The 23867-nt window shown below is 42.0% G+C and overlaps 1 protein-coding gene across 1 annotated transcript in view; it reads right to left on the reverse strand.

Annotated features, from left to right (window-relative positions):
- The window catches only part of wnk1b (WNK lysine deficient protein kinase 1b), a 147419-nt gene that overhangs the window by 38743 nt on the left and 84809 nt on the right, over nt 1–23867 (reverse strand). Inside the window, exons 6-14 of the mRNA XM_049566672.1 lie at nt 17962–18050; nt 17164–17303; nt 16861–16940; nt 16442–16669; nt 16229–16298; nt 15049–15242; nt 7692–9119; nt 4061–4153; nt 3184–3255 (exon numbers count right to left, since the gene is read on the reverse strand). Coding sequence (XP_049422629.1) covers nt 3184–3255; nt 4061–4153; nt 7692–9119; nt 15049–15242; nt 16229–16298; nt 16442–16669; nt 16861–16940; nt 17164–17303; nt 17962–18050 — 2394 coding nt within the window. The remainder of the gene's footprint in view (nt 1–3183; nt 3256–4060; nt 4154–7691; nt 9120–15048; nt 15243–16228; nt 16299–16441; nt 16670–16860; nt 16941–17163; nt 17304–17961; nt 18051–23867) is intronic.

A 23867-nucleotide genomic window follows, 5' to 3' on the forward strand; every position in this document is an offset into this window, starting at 1 on the left:
ATGTTTGCAGGTCAAAGGATGCACCTGTCCATGGTAATTATCACCTCCATATATGGCGGTCACTGGCTATTCACGGGCAGGGATCTATGCCACCTGCTGACAAGTGGGACTGTGCTGTCAATCGACAATTGATTGTCATTCACGAACATACGCAAGAGCCTACAAATCCAAGTTTTCCATTGCATTCATGAATCCAGAGATTTTAGTACAGAGGTTTTATATGTGCAAATCTACTCACAGATTTACTAACATTTCATGAATGAGACCCACAGTGTGTTTCTCTTTGAGGTCTAACAAATACGTCAAATGCACTTCTTTCCTCATTGCGAAAGGCAATTTTTCACAAAGGTTTACATCCGTGTTTACAAGCTAGCAGTCTCCTTCCTCCCTGCTTCTGTTGGCACATTGCTTACAGCCACCTGTCAATAGTGTGAAACCGTGACACCGTGACAGGACTGTGTGTTGCATCACGAGACAAACAAAAAGATCAACTCTCTCCAAAAAAAAAAAAAAAAAAAAAAAAAAAAAACCTACTCCAAAATGCTACTTGAAGTCAAGTCTTTTGATCAGATGGTTAGTAGGATGATTGGTTCTGGGGCAGACAAAGGAGAACTACTAACATCAACAAAAGACAGAGCTCGTGTATCCAAAGAGCACAAGAGGGTCGTCAGAACAGTCACTAATCAAATCACACAGATAACACCAGCACTTACATTCACACAAGGGCATCTGCATACACTGTGATACATAAGGGTACCTTAACCAGAGCTAGCTGAGCAGCTTGGTACAAAAGATAAAGATGTTCTATACTGGGAGACGGACTGAGGTCACACAACTAAACACACACACCAAACGTACAAGTACACGTACATGCACACAGACAGACAAGCAGGCATGTATAAACACACATAAAAACAAACCCGGTGATAAGTGCAGGCAGCATGCCAAAGAGCGAGCCAGAGAGTGGAAAGAAAAATAGAAGAAACAATCTGAGCTGACAAAGAAGAAGTTTACAGTGAAAAAAATAAGCAATTCAAGACAAGCAAAACATGCAACAGTAACGCATAGGTGTGTGTAAATATGTGTGTGTCCATGTGCATTTCCATGTATAAATATACCTACAATGGAGTGTATAGGGAAACAACACTAATGCCGCATTTCAACTGTACTGTATGATTTGGCTTAACTGGACTGGACTCAACTCAACTTTTAGTACCAGGCACTGGTTGGACAAAACATCTTAAGTTTTCTCCTTAAGTATGACATTTAAGGCTTAATTTCTCCTTAGCTGAGGGACAGTTGCACAGAATCTCTTAAAAGATGTCATTAGTTCAAAAAAACCCTTGTAATGCCTGTTATCGACTCACAAAGTTGGCTTATCTTTAGATAGTGAAAAAATGGCAGAAGAAAAGAAGACAAAAAAACTATATTGGTAAGAGGAGGAAAATATTATACTTCTGGAGGAAAATAATCAGAAAGTACATACTAAAAAGTACATTTGATCCCCAAATACCAGAAAATAGAAAACGACTGTAGGAAGAAACTGCAACGTCAAGTTTAAAGTGTTGTAAGTGTAAAATTAAAAGTGTATCCATCGGGTTCTCCTGGTTTCAGAACCTTCTTCTCTGGGTTTGTTAGTTTTTTTTCATTCATCACCATAAACACAATCACGTTGCAGTTAATATAGTCAGCGGTACCTTAAGTTTTTTTTTCTACCTTGCTTTGGTTACTAAGGTCTTTTGTGCAATGCTCTAGGGATCTCTTAAGTATAAGACAATGAGAAAACCATAAATACTTGGGCAAACATTTTGAGGAAACCTTCAGGAGACGACTTCAGAATGTTTTGTGCAACCAGTTTTATTTTGAGGAAACCTTAACTTGGACTTTAAGGAAAATCTTAACTTAAGGTGTTTTATGCAATTGGCCCCTTTTCTTTATTTGGTTTTCCACTGTCTAAAATACCCGCTAAGTGTAGGCGGGATTCTCAGCTGATCGCCATAGCAATGCTGCGTGAAACTGCCCTGACATGACCTTCAATGCAACACTATACAGACTCTACATTCAGTGAATGTAGAGCCTGTAGGCAAACCCCGGAGATCTTGCCTCCGGAAGAAGAGCGGAAGAGCCCTGGTTTCCGGTGCTAGGCTGTTTGTAGTCCGCGTGATATTGATCAATCACATTTGAGCCAGCTGCAGTTGTTGCCAGGTTAAACGGTCAGTGCGGTGAACTAACGAGGCGGAACATAATTGGCGTCACTGCAAACTCTGAATCCATCGCAATGTTTCAGCATATTTACTTATATATAAACGGAAATCGGAAACAGAAATTCGCCTCCTCCGCCCAAATCAAACCGGAATGCCAAAAAATCACATCGACCAAGGTGGTACCAAAACAAGTGACGAGTACCAGGTAATATCTTGCTTGTTTCCACACCATTGAATCTGCCCGCTCCTCCAAGTTGAATGATTTGTCTGGCATCATGACATGAAACAGTGGTCTCTCGATTGAGATAAGTAACGGCCCATCAGCACCACAAGGGGACTAACCCCATCGTCAAGCTTCTTTTGAGCATTGTCAAGTAGTGCACTAGAACCAATTGGGAGTAATTACGAGAATGGCAAGTGCTATAGGCAAGACAGCTGTCAAGACTTTTCTAAATTGATACGTCTTCTCAACACCACCTGACATCATAGTTTGTTTTTACTTCCCTTGGCTCCACTCTTAAACAGGTCTGTTGGCATGACTACACATCAGTGTGGACTTAAAATAACTTAAGATTAAGGTGGATATGTTGGTCTCTAGTCAAGCAAGGCGAGTTCAGTAGCACTGTGTCATACCATACAGTGGAAATGAGGCATAACAGAGAGTTGTTTGGAACCTGAACCCTGACGTGTGTTTATGAGGACTGCACTATAATGACTCAATGTTTATCGAATAGACATCAGATTCTATTTAAGGATCTGTGTGCAAATGTTTAAGTGCGCATAATTACTACTGTATTATGTATGAGAAGCTTAGTGTGTGTGTTGCTAAAGATGTATGCAGACATGTATGGTGATCTTAATATAAATCCTGAACCTGTCTACAAAGAACCAGCGCCAGCTTGTGTGCATTAAGAGTGTATTAATTAAGTATTATGTTACATATACAGTATATTTCAATTAGTGGTGCTACTTGACGTACCTGTGAAGACGCCTGCGACAGAGAGGAGTGTGTGGGGCTCTGAACTGATGTAATACTGTGACTGGACGAAACCTGGAGAGAGAGAGAAAGTGTATGAGGCAGAGAGACAGGAAAGAAGATAGGGAATTATTAGATATATAAATATAAACATAACCAATATCCTTTTCAGGTTTGGTACTTTTTTAGCGAGTGCAGTTCACAGTCATGTCCTGCTTATAATAACCTGGATAACCTCAAATCCCAGTCATACAAAACCAGCATTAGTTGGAAAATTCCAGCTGGGAAAATCAATTTCCTCTAATAAATTCAGTTATATTGCACCCCCTGTAATGTTAATTTAATGATAGGTTTTTAAGAAATATTACAATAAAAAATATTTGTAAATTGTCAATGCAATATTGAGGTTTGGACTGTTATGTAAACATGGTGAAAGTAATTATGGGAGAACAGCTGTTTTGCTGGTTCAGAAAGAAAAGTTCAAACATTCCATCTTTTTCTGACAACAAACATTTGATCTCTAATTAACATCCAATTTCATGCTCAATCAAATTAGTTTAGGGCTGCAATTAGTTCATCGCAGTAGTTTGTGCTGGGGGCAAACGCAGGTCTTCACAAAGACTGTGGTATTACTGCGGGCAAAGTGCCAGCTCTGTGGGAGCGGTTACCTTCGAGCAAAGGCACTTCAAAGAGAAAGCCGACATACAAGTATTGCTGTATAAGCACAAAAAATAGGGTGGAGTTATTTTTGCATTTCATCTATATGGGGTTTGGACTTTAAGGGGATGTGGTTTTAGAAGTGGGTGAAAAGTTATGAAACAGGAGAAGAGACGGGAAGAAGTTTGGATGTATAGAAAGTGACTCTCTGAGGTTGTCTCACCTGTTGGGAGGTCCCAGGAGGAGCTGGCTGGGTGGTGGCAGGGACCAGAGGGGGTCCTGGAGTGGGCTGAGGGGTGGGAACCTGAACCTGCTGCTGAGAAACAGATTAAGAGAGAGACAGACAGAAAGATGGACAGAAAGGAAGTTGTAGGATATGAAAGGGTGGAGGACAGGGATGGGAAATCAAGAAAGATTGGTAACAAGAAGAGAGAAAAACAAGAAATAGTCAGAACGTGTTTGTAGCTTGGGAGTCAGAACGTACATGAGTGCAAACACAAGGTACTTCTGCTGTTCTCTAGAGGTCAGTTTTAGTCTAAATCTTCTTGTGTATACACACATGCACACAGACAACAAGTGTACATCCATCTAAACGGCAACAGATATATGCACATCAATAACTGTACGCATATACACAGTTTGTAGTGTGACATAGCACAGGCACAGTACTGGGGTTAGGCAGGGTGTAAGTACAGGGATTTTTTTTACATGCAGGTCAGACCCTAAGTGATTAGTAGTGATAATAAGTCAATGAAGCACAAAGTAGAAGCTGGAGTACTGACACCAAACACTTAAAACAACTCACAACACTGCTGTTTTTTCCTAAAATATCTGAACAGAGGCATCATTTTTGATCTATTTTATTCGGGCTGATGTAGGACATAATATGACTCATTATTAGGGCTGTGACGGCTTGTGTATTTGTACCAAACTGTCATGGATAGCCAAATGCCATTAACTACATATGCTGACGTACCAACAAGTGGACAAAGGTGGATTGGCGTGAAATCAGTCACCCTAAGGCGAGTGCAAATACAACACTGCAGTTGGAAGACCTGCCTGCAGGTTCCAAGTCCAGTACAACACCAACTGAGAGAGAGTGCACCTCTTCAAGAAGGTCTTGGTCCGATTGTTTGGGTGCACAGCCGATTGTGATTGCTGTGCTTACACCTGCCCAAACGAACCGCACTTAGGGGGCAAACGAACTTGAGGTGGATTGAACTGAACCACACCTGAGCTTATCTGACACATTACCTGATCACGTTCGTAAAGTTTTGACAATCATTAGAGAATACATTTTCAAAGTACGTTTAGGTTTTTGAGATATCATCCTGACACTGCATGACGTGTCCTAAACTCTGCCTTTGTTGTGCTCTAATTAGGAAAAAAACTCTGACAAAATCTTTTAAAAGCCCCTAAAGAAAGTTTGAGTGGTCTGAAATGTTGAGGGTTTCCTTTTATTTCCAGTCATGTCAAACGTTGGTATTTCTGATTCCTGACACTGGTGCATTGAGCAGCAAGCCAAACAAAGCTATACTTTTCCTTCCTGAATCTTTTGAATAATCTACAGCACTGCAGAACAGCAGCACACAGACATCACAACGCTTAGATGGCTGTTTGCAACTTCCTACTTGTCATGAAGCCAACCCTCACAAAGTGTGGTGGGAGCTTACACAAGTATGTTGCACCAGACACGCTGCGACCTACCTTCTCCTAACATCATAAGCAGTCGCATAAAGACAATAAAGAATTTCACAACACTGAGATTCAATAAGCAAACTGAAGTAAACTGAACAGAAAGATAGTAAACTTAAGATAAATGACATGGAAAAAAAAACAGAGGACAGAAAATGTGAGAAAGAAAGGCCAGTGATCGTAAGTGGTTTAATGTAAACAAAGAAAGAGGTGACACTGATAACATCAGTGTTCTAAGGGTTTAATGAATCTGAAGTGTGACTTTTGATCCTTGTGGAGGAAGTTGATTTTCAGTCTGGGCAGGAAATGACCACACAATATGCTATAATAAAGACCCAACTGAGCGCCAGGATCTTTAGGAAGTACAACACAAAACAACAGAAGGAATCTAAAATATACAAATGAAATGTCTATCTGTGAGGTTACATTGCGAGATTTGTCTAAGCCCCCATCGGTTTTGTTGTATGTTTCTGTGTGTTTGTCCATACAAATCAACAAAGTCTCACAGCTTTATCATACTTTGATTTTCTTGGATTCCTACCATAATATTCAATGTGCAGGTGTATAGAATATATGACTAATAATTTAAAGTTTTACAGACACGATTACCATTCAAGGTAGTAAATGTCGTCCTAGGACCAAACGGACTTTGGATTTGTACGAGCAAAGATGTGAGTATACCATACATACAGTATACTCCCACAAACACACATTTCTCATATACATTCATATATGAACATACAGACAAAATTTTACTTACTGATACTGACAAAATAAATGAAATACACAACAGAAAAACAGACAGGAGGGGGCTTAGACTGCATATAAAGCTGGTACACCAGAGTTTGTCTCAAAGACTTCCTTCCTAATGTTGCTTTTAAAAGAATTATTCTCAACTCACGATACTGAGTCTTATGTTTGAACTTCAAATCAAATGTTTCTGGTCTTGGCTGTTTCCAGATGTAGCTCTGGGTCGTGCCCTCATCTATACATTTTTACTGAGGTCGTGCTGATTTAGGCCCTGTGTCCACCAAAGCCATTTTCCCAGCTCAAAACACCAGGTGCTTCCAAGGAAACGCCCAGCTGGAAGCGTTCAAGAGCACAGTGTTTTTTTCACGTGTAATGCTTTGGTTTGGTTGCGTGTGGTTGCTATGATATGGAATATACGCAGAAATAATAATTAAGAGTACTAGCTCTGGATGAGGGGAAGGCTGAAGCACTTAGGGAGAGAAGATGGACCCACTGGTCTGTGTGGGTTCACGACAGGAAGCATTAATATACAGTATATATAGTATATTAACATATTTCTCCTCCATTGTTGTTGTTCAGCACTTGTGCACGTAAGATGTGATGGTTGGTCTCTGTGGTATTTGTTCCTCCACCACCATGATGGATGGGTAGTGACACTGAAAAACACAGTGTTTTACCCAAAGATGAACAATTTTCAACTTTTGGAGCTCAGAAACTAGAAGCTAAACGTGCAGCACAGAACACACGCTTAGCGCTTTATCATGCTGCTGGTGTCTGCATCGTAGCGTAAAATATGTAGTGCTCTCATTCCCAAAGAATTAAAAAAAATATGCTGGCCTTGGGTAAAAATGCTTTGGTGGACTCGGCCCCTGAAGCTGCGCTCCTGACCAACAAATTTTTCCTCTCTAATTGATGAATGAATAACGTTAGACATTTTGAAGACAGACCATGAGACTCTCTCTGTAGTGTCGATATGACTGGAGGGGATTAAAATCACAACCAAAGACTATAAGTAAGCATCAGCTGGGGCTCCTGGGTCGGTAGGGTAAAAAAACAACAGGGATTGGTATAATTACCTCTGGGTCAAATTACTAGTATGAATTAATGCAGCTGCTTTTCATGGAGGGGTTCACTTTACCTGATGGGTAAAACCATTTTCTATCTACCTACTCTAATCAATAAGTTTGATGTTTTACAATTGCAAACTGGCAAATGACCTTATAGGCACAAGATTGTGAAAAATAAGGTCAAAGGCAATGTAAGTTCTCAACCTTTCAGATGCTAACAATTTGCAGTCAAACAATAAAGAAAATAAACCATAATTGACTGCTGATTGCTAAAAAGCAACTAATTTCAACTAGTACTTGACCCAGAGGTGTCGGGGTGCTTTTAAGGTCTAAACTCAGTACCAGAGCGGGGTTAGCAGCCTGCATGGCCAGCAATGACTCATGGTATGTCATATCCGGCTGTGCTGGTACCACCCCTCCATGCCGAGCCCAGGCACCCTGGATCAGAGTCTCCAGCTGGGTCGGTGGTGCTCCCCCAAGCTCAGTGGATGGAGTGGCAGGGAGGAAGCCCTGCATGGAGGGTGGGTGTCCCTGGGGATCTATGGGGAACGCTGCTCCAGGTGAGTCGTAGAGCGCAGTGGAGGACGAGTGAGGGATGGATTGAGCGGCTGAGGAGTCAAAGGGAGCAGAGAGAGGTGGGGGAGGAGGTGACTGGAACTCTCCGGCGTCAGAGGACGCCATAGAGTCACTGGATGGTTCTGGGCTTCTGTCTTTAGTGGCCGCACTTATGTGGTGAAGAAGAAGACTTCCTGGAGGTAAGGGGAGCTCAGGACTGACATATGCGTACAACTCTTCTGTCACTGGCTGGAGACGGCTGTACGTGCCTGAACCACCTGATCCAGTTCCAGTGTTGTCCTCCAGAGGGAGGTCCATGGAGCTCCGTCTGGCCCGGTAAAGTCTGGATGCCAGAAGGTTTGGGTCTCCAGCAGCAGCTGCAGCGGCAGCGGCTGCAGCTAAATGGAACTCAAAGACACTTCCAGTTTGTGGTGGGGCTTCAGCCATTACTGGAGGAGCTGAAATAGAGAAAGCAGAAGAGGCGGCGTGCTGTGGTGGAGGATAGCAGCCGTCAGATGATGAAGAGGAGCCACCAGTGGGCGCACTCATGGGAGGGATTGGGCTGTGAGCACTCATTCTTTGCATTAAGTGTGAGTGCAGGAACCCTGGCTGAGGTGGAGGGACGGGCTCATAACCCAAACCGGCAGCTGCAGCTGCTGCTTGCCTCTGCTGATGGAAACTCAAGTGGCCAAGCTGGTGTGCAGTCATTGGGTATCCTCCATACGCCATTGCTTCATAATGGTCCAATAAGGCAGCTTGATTTAGACTTAATCTCCTCACTGCTTCCTCATGCTCGGCTCTCATGTCCTTATAGCCGTACAAACTTGGGTCGGATTGTCCTTGGAGATGCAGCGGCTCCCCCACACCAAGTCTTTGAGCAGCTGCTGCAAAACCAGGATTGACCATGAGGAGAGAGGGGGGCTCACCACCTTCCATTCCAGAGAAGGGATGCAGGCTGCTCCCATAACGAGGGTAGGCAGGCTGGAAGTGTCGGGTGTGTGCCTCCAGAATGGACGTGCTCTTGCGTCTTTGGGCGTTGTAGGCTTTAGGAGGCCCAGTGGGAGGAGGCGAGAAGGAAATGGGGCGCTCGGGGATGGAGGGAAAGAAAATAGTAGGGGGGTCTGGGAGAGTTTGGAGGGGGATGCTCCCTCCTGCTCCTGCTCCTCCTCCTCCTGCGCTTCCTCCTGCACTGTACGAGTGCTGTATTGAATGCTGCTGCGGTAATGAGATACAATGGATTTAAGAATGAGACTCAGAGAGAACCACAGCAAAGGCCCACATGAAATGGAGAAAACAGTGCATTAAAGAGAATCAATTCAAAACAATAAGAGAAAAAAGGGACATATATTCTCTCCCCACACTAGAAACACAGTCGTTGTTGTTAGAATAGGACAGAATAAACCAAACAGCTGTAAAAAGGAGTGATGAGATGAAGTGAACACGTAAAGTTAAGACACAAAGCTGCAGTAAATCAGGCAGACAGCCAAGTGACAGACCGGTACAGCACGAAGACAGGCAGACAACCCAAAGACAAGACAGTAGCAGTGGGAGACACCGTGAGAGCAGGTTGATACGCAGTGGGGTAGTATAGAGTATAATACAAAGAGAGGAAAGGCCAAATGCTGGCTCTAAGCTTAGTAATATCTTGACGCAACTGCACTCAGGAAAACTATCTTTTGTCACAGAGATTCTCTCTGCTGAATGTTGATCTTTTAATTAAGTAGTTGCAATCTGACAATGTAGACAAGCTTACTGTTCAGCACTTGTAAAGAAAAAAGACTAAAAAGGATGCATCCTGGTGGCCTGGGAGTTAAGGCGTTGACCATCAGCAACAACTTCAGTTGCATGTCATTAGCCAGCTCTATCTCTTACCCCTTATTTCCTGTCATCTCTCTACTGTTAGCTGCCTAACAAAATGCCCAAAAGTGCTTCGAGTGTCCATGTAGCATTTTTTTCTAGCAGGAAGACGCTGGCAAAGCACTGGGGAGATCAGTCCCTGTCTGAAAGGTTCAGAGATTTTCAGCTAGTAGCAAATTGAAGTGGCCGCAAAAAATAGCAAGGCTGTGCCCGAATAGCCAACCAAACGTTAGTCGAATAGAAAGGTCATTAGTCGGCAAGATTTCACTGGTTGCTTAGTCACAGAAAAATAAATGCTGAAAATGACTGTTGTGTTGTTTTGTAGATGTATTTTTGATGAATGAGAGTGGGAAGTGCTAAGCGCACTGGAACACACATTGCATTTCCTGTGACTATTTCATGGTAAAAATCAATTGGTGTTTTGCCAGTTAAATACTTTTAATGGGAGGCTGTAGCATTTGTACATGTTCAGTTTACATTAGCAGTAACTAGGGCTTCCCCTTAACAGTCGACCAGAAAGGACATTAGTTGGCAAGATTTCATTGGTCACTTCGTCGCTGAAAAAAGACCAAACATGAAACTCTTTTGGGAGCTGCGCCCTGTCAAAATAAATCAAAACCTATAAGGCTGGAAGAGGCCACACTCAGCATTAATTTCCAGGGCTGGTACCTGCGGTTATTCCACAGGCTAGTTACTAACATGTCGGGCAGGAAATCCAAAGTGTGGGATCATTTTGAGAAGGTGAAGGACGAACCCAAGGTGATATGTAAACTTATCTTCATTGGTCGACTACAAACATGACGTATCATCTGAAACATGGAAGTAGCTACATGCCCATTAGCCCACAGCGTCATTAACAGGCGGCTCGCTCAGTGTGTGACGTGCACTTGTAGATAAAATATAGGCCTATATTGATGAAGGTTCATTAGTATGGTTTTGTATTTCTCTGTAATGTAGCACAGTGTTAACAATGTTACTGATACTGTTCTTTCTCACACCTTCAACTCAAACCATTGTGTTGCCCCGCCCAAAATATATCATTTAATAATCAAATTAATATCACAAACATGTGGGCGACTAGTCGACTAATGGCCCTAAATGACGACTATTGGTTGACTGGAAAAATTCTTAGTCAGGGGCAACCCTAAAAAATAGTTGGAGAGCTCTTAAAAAAAGATGGTGGGTGTAGCACTTTTTCTCTAGGCAGGACACTTAGTCTTAAATGAGAAGGCCTGTGTAGCTTCTGTAACTCTCAAGCAAAAGGAAAATGTTGTCACATATATATCGATCTACCACCCCTTAATTAAAGTCGTTCAATTACTCTCAACTATTCATTTACATTTTGGATATAGCAACTTTTGTACTTGAAAATGACCACTTTAATAATATCAGTTTTCCTGATGGCAGATGCACATGATATTAGACTGTTGTATCATAGAGCAAAGTTGAAAATAAAGCCAGTCACTGTATTCAATATGAACACATAGTGGTCTATCAGATGGAGATAGAGAGAGTTACAGAGAGGTGGATGGGTACAATGACTGACACACAGCAGTGTCTGAAAGTAAACAAAGTTTGACGTTGGGTCATACTAATCTACTTTAGAAATAGTACCACTTGAAATGCCTTAAATTAAGAATATAGATGTAGCATTTTCCTACTGATTTAATACTGCACGAATGACGTTTGCCATCGTACAGTACTGGCTTAGTTCACGCAGTTTAAACCTGGGACGGCTGCAGTGGTACTGAACTAGGTCAAGATGCGCATCTGATGGTGCATTTTTAATGAACTTAGCAAATAAATTCAATTTTGTGATTCCATTTGGGTGTTTATGCATTCCTCATTTGGCTTGTTGTACAAAGCTGTGACACAGACCTGTATGAGTAATACAAGCTGAGTCATTAGCAGCCCTTTCATTCACTGTGTCATCCAGCAGTGAGAAACAAATACACTTTATCGTGGGTTTCTGTATACAGTGACACTGTAACAGATGTTTTATCTACTTTCAGACACCAGTGTGGCCCACATCCCTCATCTTCCTCTCTCTGCTTCCTCTCTGGTTTGCACCACCACTGTGGCTCCTGGGGATGAAGCTTTGTGAACCTACAGGGGTGGAGAACAGGGCAGGTAGGCTGGCCCTCCGCTGCCTGGCTCTGGGCAGAGAGGAGGCAGTGTGAAGGGGTAGGACCGTCTCCAGGGCCTTGGAGAGGCGCCCAGCGAATGTGTCCCTCTCGGCGGCGAGAGGCATGCAGGGGGAGGTGGTGGCGGTGGTGTAGGAGGATGAGGAGGACAGGTCTGGAGGAGGGGTGGAGGGCTGCTTTGGCGGAATGGCCAGGGGCAGAAGAGCATGGGAAAAAGAGTAGGAGGAGGGGGGGACGCAAACAGACATGCTACGACTGCGACGACGGCGCAACGCAGGCTGTGGGCCGGGGAGGGAAGATAGAAGAGGGTGGGAACGACATGGGAAACAAACACAAAGAAATTAAAAGACACAAATAATGATCGAAACACAGAAAACAGCAGTAAAATCATTTAAAAACACAAACTAAAGAGACACGTTTGAAAACTTAGGTTAAGTGAAGAACACATTGAGAAAATCAATCATATGATGAAAGAGGTGATGCTATGTGACAGTTTAACATTTCAATTTAGAAAATAAAATCCATAACTACAACTTAATACATTAAAAAGCAAAGTTACAGCTCCTAAATTATAATAAGATTAATTAAAGAGAGAAACTATTTCTGTGTGGGACAGATCACTACATCAGGGAGTAACACTTCAGGTTTTCCATCAACAAATTTCGAGTGAAACCTTACTGATAACAAAGAAAAACACAAATATCACAAAGAAATGTACAATAACTTACAAACAAATGCAGTAAAACCAAATGAAACACACACTAAAACAGAAAAATGACACAAGAAACTGAAAAAATCATTTTAAAACAAAATAAATAAACATATTAACACAATGTTACATAAAAGGAGACAATGGTTATTTAAGATAATCGTAATTATTTAATGTGATAAACCAGTCTGTCTGTGAGTCAATTTGTCTGCACAGAACAACATCGGATTAAGAAATAAGCCTTTTCAGAAATGTCCTAAAAATAAGCCCATACCATCATTAAATTATTCAATCAATCAGCCTACAGTACAGACTGAAGTATCATCCAGCTGAACAATATCAGTCAGTGTCGTGTAGGTGCTGCTAAACTGGATCATGTACTCAAAAGGTCACCAGATGGAAATGCCTTAAGTGGGAAATTAAATAAGAAATTCATAGGTACGTATAAACGTGCTCTTGAGCAAGGAATTAAGACTCATCTGCTGCTGAAAGGTCAACAAGCAGCTGAGTTAAGAGAGCTAAGATACAAAAATCCTGGGTCACAGGAGAGGAGTGGAAACCGTGCTCAGTCAACATCATGAAGACATATATCAGTATTAAATAGGAGTGAACAGACAAGCAAATAAACAAAAGTGGCATAATTCCAATTATGATTATATTTCATTATAAAGAGTTTCAGAAAATTTTTTTATGCCATATCTGAGGTGAATAATCTCTCTCTCTGAAGACCACTTGTTTGTTGTTCTTCCCTGAATATGAACCCAAACACCATAATAATAAATGTTGGCAATGCATGTTTCTGCAAACCATGGATACTGTATAACTTCAATTAATAGCCCGGGCTACTGTTTGCTTAAATCACTGAAATCAACAGGCAAATTCAGCTTCAGATAATATATCAATTAGGAATCATTCATCGAATTTAGCTCCGACAGACAGCGAGTTACGGAATGGACACATAATTTGACATAACCAACAACCTGATGTTATACATTTGAAGAACTTCTATGAAAGAGGTAAACTGCTTGGCAACCAGACCAGGCATCCGGTTGAGACAAGCCTTTATTTGTTAAAATTTGTAGCCACACCAGGCTAGTAAAAGGGAGTTTTAGGATATGTCACATTTGCACATTATCATGTAGCAGATACTTTGAAACTTAGCCTTTCTTTACGTTTCTTTATGTGGTTAACATATGTTAAGGTTTAGCCACAAAAACAACTTGTTTATGGTTAGGAAAATATCATGTCTTGGCCAGTTTTTGTGGCACAATCACAGCTGGAAATGTGATGACAGGTCACTAAAAAACAACCACGTTTGGTAGCAGAATAGCCGCTGGAAACGCTGTGATGAATCGCTAAAAAATAACTTGGTTTTTTTGCAGCTTGGCAGGCGTCTCACCAAGGTGAAACGCCATCCACGAGCCCCTCAATCTCCTGATGACAAAATCAGCTCATATACCTCATCACTTCAGAAATGTTGATATGATACATATGAAACATACAAAGGTAGTGTATCTGTGGCTTGCAGAAATGTACAGCGCCAACATTGTCTTATTACAACTGGGCTGGAATATAATGCTTCTGCATGAGCAGAGCAAAAAAACATGAAGGCTGATGTGCTTCCAAGCAAATATGTCCGATTATCAATGTGTAAAAGAAATTTAAAAATACAAAAACAAAGAAATATACAACACAACAACTATAACAAAAAAAATAGTAAGTGAGTAAATGACAAATGCAAGAAGTTGATGTATAGATGTGAGAGCATTTAAAAAAAATATGGTTTTTAACGTGAAGAACAAAGAGGATTGAGAGAAGGAGAAAGAACGAGGTAAACAGCTGAGAGAATTGAAGGACGGAGAGATGCATGACATGTAGTAGCTGAGGATAAAGTGACTTCCAGTCTTCTAAGATGAAATACATCAGGAAATGAAAGGTTAGCTAGCATAATGTGAGAGTAAGTGGTTGACTGACTACCTGGGTTACTGGTCTGCTGGACTGACTAGCTGAGAACAAACTGACTGCTTGGATGGCTGAGCTTCCATTACTGTCTTCAATACTGGCTGACAGATTGTGTTGCTTTATCTCTGTATAATACTGCAAGTTAAAGCCTCAGTAGGCAGGAAAGAAATCAAATACCTTCTAGTACTCCTCTTCTTCAGGTCAGAGGGGATCGGCTTCACATAAAAACCCATCACAACATGCTCTTGTGTATTTAGTTCAACAAACACCCGCCATTCCCATCCTACTCAGCAACACTGCAAACTTCATTCCTACTCACTCCCACTCCAAAACACACTGCAATGCTCACTTCAAACTGACCAGTCGTGGTCAGCACACCTGCGAGCGTAAGGCTGCACACTGATGTGTTGAACATGACCTCATCAGTGCTAATCAAACCTACGCATGCGTAATGCCGAGCATCACAACTCACCATTTGCTGCGGCGGCTGGGCGTAGCCTGGGTGCTGCTGTGGGTTAGCAGAGGGGGTGGAGGGGTAGGGGGTTTGGGGCTGGGAAGGGGGGTGGGAGGAGGGGGGGCAGCTGTACGACATGGTCAGCTGACCCAGGTGGGGGGAGTCTGAGGAGAAAACGGAGGAACCTTGGCCGCTGTCCAGACCTCCTTCAGCTGAGAGAGACAGAAAGAGATGCGTTAAGACATCAGGAGGGTCACCTTCAATCCTGTGTCTACATATCAGTCTAATAAACTCCATCTTAAAGTAATAACTTGGACACTGGCTCACAATCATGGACACTTGCCCAGGAGAAAAAGCCCAAATTTTATGATTCAATCAGAATCATAAATTTGATTGACAGATTCATCCGCCAATGGTGACGTTCGTTGACCTGCGACGTCAGGGGAGTCTCAAAATTCACCACACAGATTTCTCTCACAAATGTAGAGAGGTTCACAAATGAGAAGCAGTTTGTAAATGCACATTCAGTGATTCACATGATCTGTTAATTTATATTACAAGTGTGCCTCAAAATATTAGTGAAACAGATCGTGTGCATTTCCGAATTTATATTACAAGTTTGCATAAAAATTTTATTTGTGAAGCAGAGCGTGTGCATTTGCGAAACAGATCGTGTGCATTAGTGAGTCCGAAATACAACTGCGAACCAGAGCATGTGCATTCGTGAGAAACCCTGCGTGAGTTCATTCATTACGTGACTGATCTGACCCCATACAAGCAGCTCCAGACATTCCACTTTCCCATACTCTTAATTTCATTTGTTAATGAACTGCATGTACACGGGAATATTAGTGGAATATTAACTTTCATCAGCCATGTCAGTAGCTTAGTAGGATTATTGTTTTGTCGGAATTAAATAAAAAAACAGAATATTTTGTGCATATTGACGTAGTCTTCAACAATATGATACCGGAATAAACCTCTTGGCTCATGGTGAATATTCTGTTAGATGCACGCAGTCGTTTGTCATATATTTTTGGAGACTGATATGCTGGAACAAAGTTGCGACCTTTGGTCTCATAGTAATCTTAAATCACACATTACAAAGGCTTCATTTAAATAAAGAACAAGAAATAGTCTAAGATCAGTGTAGAATGTAATGACATCAGCTCTACGTGCTATTTCTAGTTTGTCTTACATGTGTGTGAGATGCCGGTCTGCTGATAGTGAAGCTGCTGCTGCTCCACCTCCGTCTCGTCTGCTTCTACCTGCACACAAACAAACACAAGCAAGAGTCAAGTCCACGTGGTCTTCATTCAAATACTCAATTCTACGACAGGAAAAACGACCATGTGAACTGTTGGATCTTACGGACATTAAACGATGCAAGCTAGCTTACGGTTTCACAAACCTGTGTGTGTGAAGATTTGTGTGTCTCCTGTTGCTGCTGCTGCTGCTGCTGCTGTTGTTGTTGTTGCTGTTGCTGCAGCTGTTGTTGTTCAATCTCCAGTTTTCTCTTCTCCTGTTCTTCTCGTACCAGCTGCCTCTGTTCTCTCTTTCTTCGGATCAGAGACACGCGGTCCTTGATAGCCTTGGCCATGGTCTTGTGGTCAGCCTCGGCAACGTAGCCAGACTCAACCTGTGGAGTTAGGTGAAGTCACACGCTTACAACCCTTTGATTTTTCATTTCACACATCAAACCCTCCCGTTTTCCTCTCTTTGACAACATAGTTCTTTCCCTTCTGTCTTTTCTTTTCTTGCCTAAATCCATCATGTTCTCCCGCTACTCGGGCCACCATCTGTCCATCCATTCATCAGCACTGTACGTACCATTTCCTGGGCCACATCTTCAGGGACGTCCTTGTTCAGGTCAAAAGAGAACTCGATGGCTTCGTTGTCTTTGTATTTGCCTACAAACAAAATACAAATGGCTGGTCAATCAGCTGTCCCTCTGTTTTCTTGGGAATTATCAAAATCTTTTGGTTGTTTACCAATATAAGTGCTGAATCATGACAAATATGGTTAAATGTATACGTCTATGGGGCTAAGACTTTGGGAACTACAAAAATATTCCTATTACAATTTCTTCTACATAAAAAAGATCTTAATTAGATGAAAAATATTCCTTTATACCTTTGAGCTTCTTGACGTCTTCTATCCTGAGCCACAGTTTGATGGCGATCATTTCCCCATCATCCTCTTCTGCCAGTTCAACCCTGACCCCCGTGTCCTCCTGGAAGAACGCATGGTTCAGCAGGATCTTTATAGCATACCTAGAGGAACAAGAAGAACAAAAATTAGATACGTATAAGACTGGCGATGCCTTGTGAGCTGGTCACCAGCTGATAACCTAATGGTTCAGACACAGTGTTCAATTTATCTGTTGGGACATTTAGTCCAGGGACAGTGTTCCACATATATTCCACACTGTTTCAAAAAAACAAGTTGGATGACAGACCGCCAATCATGTGACTATTCTTCACCAAGAGACCAGTTTTTGGACTGTGAAGAAAAACAAAGAGTGAAAGAGAGGGAGGGGGAAAGTTTGGTTTAGTTGCGTTTCTAAAGCAGCAGACTGGAGGGTATGGTGGATGATTTGGCAGACCCACAGCATGAGCAGAGAGCCAACAGAAGAGTTTTTATTTCTGAACAAGCAGCTGTGAATCAGAACAGGATTTAGAGAAAAGGGTGATTTTGTTATCAAACATTACTGGGTGTAGCGGTGTTGTTACTGTAATCTTTCATTTTTAAATAAAGTTAGAAACTGAATGCAAATCTTGCCAAAGTCATGGCGGCGTGCCGGCGTCCATATAGCATTTATAAATCCAAAGTTAATACTAAATATCAACAATGCCGTGTCTGGCTTTGATCTGTGAGTGTGTGTGTGTGTGTGTGTGTGTGTGTGTGTGTGTGGGTGTGTGTGTGTCTCACCTCTCATCCTTGTTTGTTCTGATGCAGCCCTCTATAATTTCCTTCACCTCAGGAATGGCCACCTTATCGAAACTGCCAGGCTTCACTCCCTGCACACACAAAAAGATGAGCAGTGAAGACAAGGGAAATTTTAGAGAAAGATGAGGAGTCGGTAACACACACAATCTCTCTCACACACACACTCATAGACACACACACACACACACACACACACACACACACACACACACACACACTAAAAAGCATACAGACTTGCTGGAGTTGGACAAAGCATTTATGTTTTTTTCTCACTAATGCAATGGGTCCCAACTGGTGGGTTGCGGTCCAACTAGACTTCTGCACCTCCTCTTCGCTCCATTTTCAGGCTTAAGAAAATCGAGGCCATGATGGGAAACTTTGGCCAATCACAGGTCATGTCAGAGAGAGGGCGTTCCTATTGGCTGTTCTACAAATGCCGATGCACATGCACATCCCTTCAATGCCAAAAAGGAAGATGGACTTATCAAAAAAAGTCTGACATTAAACGCAACGAAATACGATATAGCGTTTCAGAGATGGAGAGAAAATGTTTTTAACAATTTAGCCTTATGCTAACTGAAACAAAAGGCTCATAGTTGCAACTAATTCCAGTTTATGTTTATGTTGCTAGCTAGAATCACACTGTGAAATCTTGAAGGGCTTTTCAAATCTGCAAAGAAAACAGGACGGTAATTCTCACTGACTCGTCTCTGGTGGGAGGGGCTTAGGACAGATTGGGGAGAGCTACAGGAGGAGGGTGTATTTTCAAATTCTTCTTATGCCTTTTCCAGAAAACTGCCTACTCCAGCTTTAACTGCCAAGTTCCTATTACATACTGCAGGATTAACTAGTCCTAATCAAATTAAACAGAACTGTGTCTGTGAAATACCCATTCTGTACTTCAAATTGATGAGCCATGCAAATAGAGCAGTTTGCCGTAACAGTGCTGAATGAAGGCTGAACACTGGACAGACAGAGGTCCTGCAAGTGAGTGAGACTGCCGAGGGTTAATTCCCGCATAAACCCAGATATCCTCTCAGGAATACATAATGAATCACAGCTGTTCAGGGCCAATTAAGAACACTAGAGCCCACGTTGATGGATAACACTAATAACAAGGCATCAGCAGGGACCCATTCTGGAGTTTGGCACTAACAAAAGGCACTTCTGAGGGGAAATATACACCAGAAATGCAAACAGAAAAGAAAACAGCTATAAGAGGACATATGATGTTAGCATTATGTAGCTAAATGCAAAGCAGGGTGTTAGAGCTTCATGATAAGAGGTAAAGATGGTCTTTTTTTGGCACTTACTAAGAAGACAGAACCTCTAAAGGCCCATCAAATTTTTAGGTACACCATTCAGAAGTTTGGCTACACAGCCGACCAGAAGGCATCTTAATGACTGGCCCATTCATTCAAACAATGGAGGAACAAAATAGAGACTGAGGCAAAGCTGAACAAGAGGGCAGCTGAAGATCAATCCTGAATTAATAAAAAGGTAGCAAAATAAAATTACATGCTCCAGAAAATCTCTCCATCTGTATCCGCCTGCATAGACGAAGCTTCAGCGTATAATATGTCAGCAAACTCTCTGTAATTAATTAAATGCATTTGTTTGTTGTGTGTAAAATCTAGCTGAACAGAGCCCACTTGAATGCAGATATCAAAAACACAAAAGGCTGGAGGAATAATCAACGAGACATTCAAGTTATTAACACAGTCCAAAACTTATTACATCATACATAATACACCCATTCATCTCATAAAGATGAACGCAAAACTCTCATAACACTCATGACAAGAGAGCCAAAAAAGTGACAGGCAGACAAGTAAAAGATTTGACAAATAAAGGTGTAACTTACCTAGAAGTACTGACAAATACACTAGAGACCTGTATGACTGATGGATGTCTTGGGAAGTACTTTTTAGTCTTAACTAATGGGCTAATTGACGGCTTGTCACAAGAGACAGAAAGACTGACCGACGGTTTATCTCAACCTATTCATGCCAGCTAACGGCCACCTACGTCCAGCTCCGTCTTCCCCTCCTCCTTTCTTTCTTTACTTTCTTGGCCAGTTTCTCTCCTGAAACCCCCCAGTACACCATTGCGCAATGACCCCCCCATCCCTCTCTCTCTCCCACACACACACACACACACACACTCCTGTGATTCCAGGGCCAAACAAAGTTAGGACTGATGGAGAAAGTAATGGTATTAAGCCTGACAGAAGAAGGGAGGATGAAGGAGAGAGAGACGGCGAGATTTCAGTTTAACAGGGCTGATTGGAGGTCAGGAATGTTCCAGAAGGAGAAGAACCATGAAGTGTGTCAACAACATTGTACGTCAAGGTGTCATAAATAAGTCCCTGCAACCGATGAGCTCTCAGAGGGCCACGCCTCACAGTTATACAAAATTAAAACGGAAGTGGAAAAGAGTGAAATATTGATGTGAAAAAAATATGCATAGTAAAAATGGTCATTGAGGCGTACTTTCCCTTCGCCAATCCAGGGCCCATTCCAAACCTATTCGGCATGTGATCTGTTTAAAGTGTGCAAGTTTGCAATGTCTTATGACCCACTGTAACTGGCTCCATATGTTAATGGGTTATGACCTGCCCAGTTTTACTACTACTACTACTACTACGACCTGGAGAATCAAAATGATCCAATATTTCACAAAAATAAGATTAGAATAACGTCTGGAAAATAAAGATGAATATAATTTTGTAATTTTTTTTTCTTTCTTTCTTTGAAGTACGTCATTATCCTGCAACCAAACACCACTTTGTCAATCAGTACGTTTACATGGACAGTTTTATTCCACTTTTAATCGGAATGAACGGCCATTCCGATTAAAAGTGGTCATGTAAACGGTCATTCCGATTGAAAATTAAATCTGATTAAAGGGGGTGGTTTATTCTGTTTGTCATTCCGAATGAAAGAATTTTGGGTGCATGTATACACTCATTCCTCTTTAAATTCATTCCGGTCTTTCTGCGCATGCTCGTTTCCTTGCCCTTCTGGTGCGATGACGTATATAGCGTGCATAGCAACGGGCTGCATAGCAACGGGCTGAGCTAGAGCAGTTGGACTCGTTACACTCACTGGTTTCCATTCGCCACAGCACGGTCCTTCTGCCTCCCTTCTCCTGCTCAACAGATGAAGCATTAGCAGAACAAGGTTGTTGTCGTACTGCTGCTTTAAGAATATAAGCAAAACACGCCTGAAAAAGGCACTAATAACAGCGTCGTCAAGCATCTTGTTATCCGGAGCGAGGACTACAGTGTTTTCTTCCGGTAAACGTAAACACGTAACATCCGCCCGCCCCCTATCCAATCAGAAACCTTCCCTGACCCAAACCTTGCGCAGACCTGAATAAAGGCGAGTGAACTGATCTCCCGTGTAAACCCTCATTCGGAATGAATATTTCCCATGTAAACTACCTGGAAACACTTTAATTCCAAATGATTTCATTCAGATTTATTTCATTCCGAATGAGAAGCCATCATGTAACCGTAGCCAAACTGAGAATCAGTTGGTGACAACGCAAGAGCCTTAACCTCCTGAGACCTTAACTTTTGTTTGGTATGCAGTTTTAATGTCTCCTAGATATTTGGAATCAGTAGGACCTGATAAGCATAAAAAAAATCTAACATTGTCAACGATAATTAAGTCCCAATGTCCTTAAACGAGACGGTAATAAAGTCCCAGTGTCTTCAAACGAGTACTTCCGAATTATCAGTGTCTTATCTTGTTACTGTTGCTAAAATTGGTCAAATTTGTTGCCATATCAAACTACAAGCGTTATCAATAATAAATAAACAAGTTTCAACCATTGAATGTGATCAGGTTGATCAGACTGACAACCGGTCTAAGTTAAGTAGAATGAAGTGTAAGGTCAAGTAAACCCAAAATGTGATGACACAGGGTCTCGGGAGGTTAAATCAACACAGAGATGATCAAGATGAAAAGAAAATACCAAGGCAATATTAAAACACAGCACAACAGACCAAAGATGCAGAACTTACTACCAAATGTCCCTGAAAAACACTTGATCAAAATGCATAATGTGTCAGTGACCTGTCAGAGGAGCTGGTAACTGTGTTATTAAGCTTGTTAGACCATCAATAAACTGCTGTGTTCACACTACAAGCGACACGGCAAGAGGCTAGAGGTCATTTTCAATGGAAGCCTGTGACGTGAAGCGACAAACTGATGCCCTGTACTTGTTGCTGCGTGATTGGTTTGTCGTGCTACAAACTTAAGCTGGCCTCAACTTTTTTCAGTGCTCCTATTACTGATGCTATTGCTGATGATGTGTTAGCTTTCTGTGTATTGCAGTACACACAGGGAAACAATGGGGCCTTAAAATGTGACGGTACAATGGTGCTCCGACATTGATGAAAGCGTGATGTATTTTTGACCAAATACAAATTTTAGATGGCAATGAGTCGTGTGGCTTTGTTACATGTAGTAGACACAGGCAAGCCCATGACAATGTAGCTACGTCAACGAGCACTTGAGCAACACTTCAAAAGCCACTCTGCGATAATGTAGCTGGTCACGCTGTTGCTGTGTCGCTTCTAGTGTGAACACATCATCAGGCAGTAAGCCTTTATGCTGCAGTGGACATCATAACCCAACAGAGTTTGTATGTGATTAAGAAAAGTATTTAAATTCACATTTACTGTATTATTTTCTAACGTTGCAGTTTCGACACATCGGGGGTTAACTGAGGTCTCTAGCTTTGTGAGAAACAGAGGGTGGAAAGCTGTAAGGACGGATTAGGCAGTGAAATGAAAGGAAGCAGGTGACTAGGGCACCCTGGGGTTGTCACAAGGTTGTGTGTGGCGTGTGTGACAATAACAAATAGAGACAACTGAAGTTGGTTGTTTTGACTCAGTATCTGGCTGACTGGATTAAAAGATCTGGAAAGCGTGATGACTCTCAGATGTACAAGATTACTGCTATTTGATTATGACTCAAATACGTACACACAAACAGAGGCTGTGGTAACAATGGTAATCGAATATGGTTCCTTCAAAGTAAGGGTGTGATTTCAATCTTGTGGGAGTGAGAGGAGGGAATAGAGACAGGGAAGGAAAGGTCAGGGGGGAGGCAAGAGGGACAGTGGGACATATGGATTGAAATATTCTGTGCATGAAGCTTCTTTAATTAAACTGAGAGATTCAGAGGGACAAAAAGACAGAAAGACGGATTCTCTTCTTTCACAGTGGTGTTCAGAAGCAGGGAAGCAATCCTAACCCCAATCCTTTCAATTTAAATATGTCGGTCAGATAGTAAGGACGGGCACCGAAAGGATTCGATCAATGCCAGGGCTGTCCCCGACTCAGAATTATGTCAGTCAAATCGGACGTGGTTGTTCATTACAATTATTATACAATCCTTTTTTCCCATGTAGAGTTTGCGAGTTTGAACGGAGCTCAGCAGGACACTCAGGGTGACACAGTGACATTCATGAAATGTAGTAAACAAGACAAGTTAGCCTTCTGAGCTAATGCAGGCTAACTATGCTAATGACAGATTGGAAATATGCAACATTTTTTGGCAAATGGTAAATGGACTGGTCTTGTATAGCGCCTTTCTAATCTTCCGAAGCGCTTTTTACACTACGAGTCACATTCACCCATTCACACACACATTCATACGCTGATGGAACAGCCATTGGGAGCAGTTTGGGGTTCAGTATCATGCTCAAGGACACTTCGACGTGTGAACTGAAGGAGCCAAGGATAGAACCGCCGGCCCTCCGATTGGTGGACGACCTGCTCTACCTCCTGAGCCACAGTCGCCTAACACTAGACATCAAACAAAAGCCAGAGACTGTATCATATTAACATATTAATGTGAGCTTCACCACTTCTA

Source organism: Epinephelus fuscoguttatus, linkage group LG22 (genome assembly GCF_011397635.1).
Source record: "Epinephelus fuscoguttatus linkage group LG22, E.fuscoguttatus.final_Chr_v1".
NCBI classification, from domain to species: Eukaryota; Metazoa; Chordata; class Actinopteri; order Perciformes; family Serranidae; genus Epinephelus; species Epinephelus fuscoguttatus.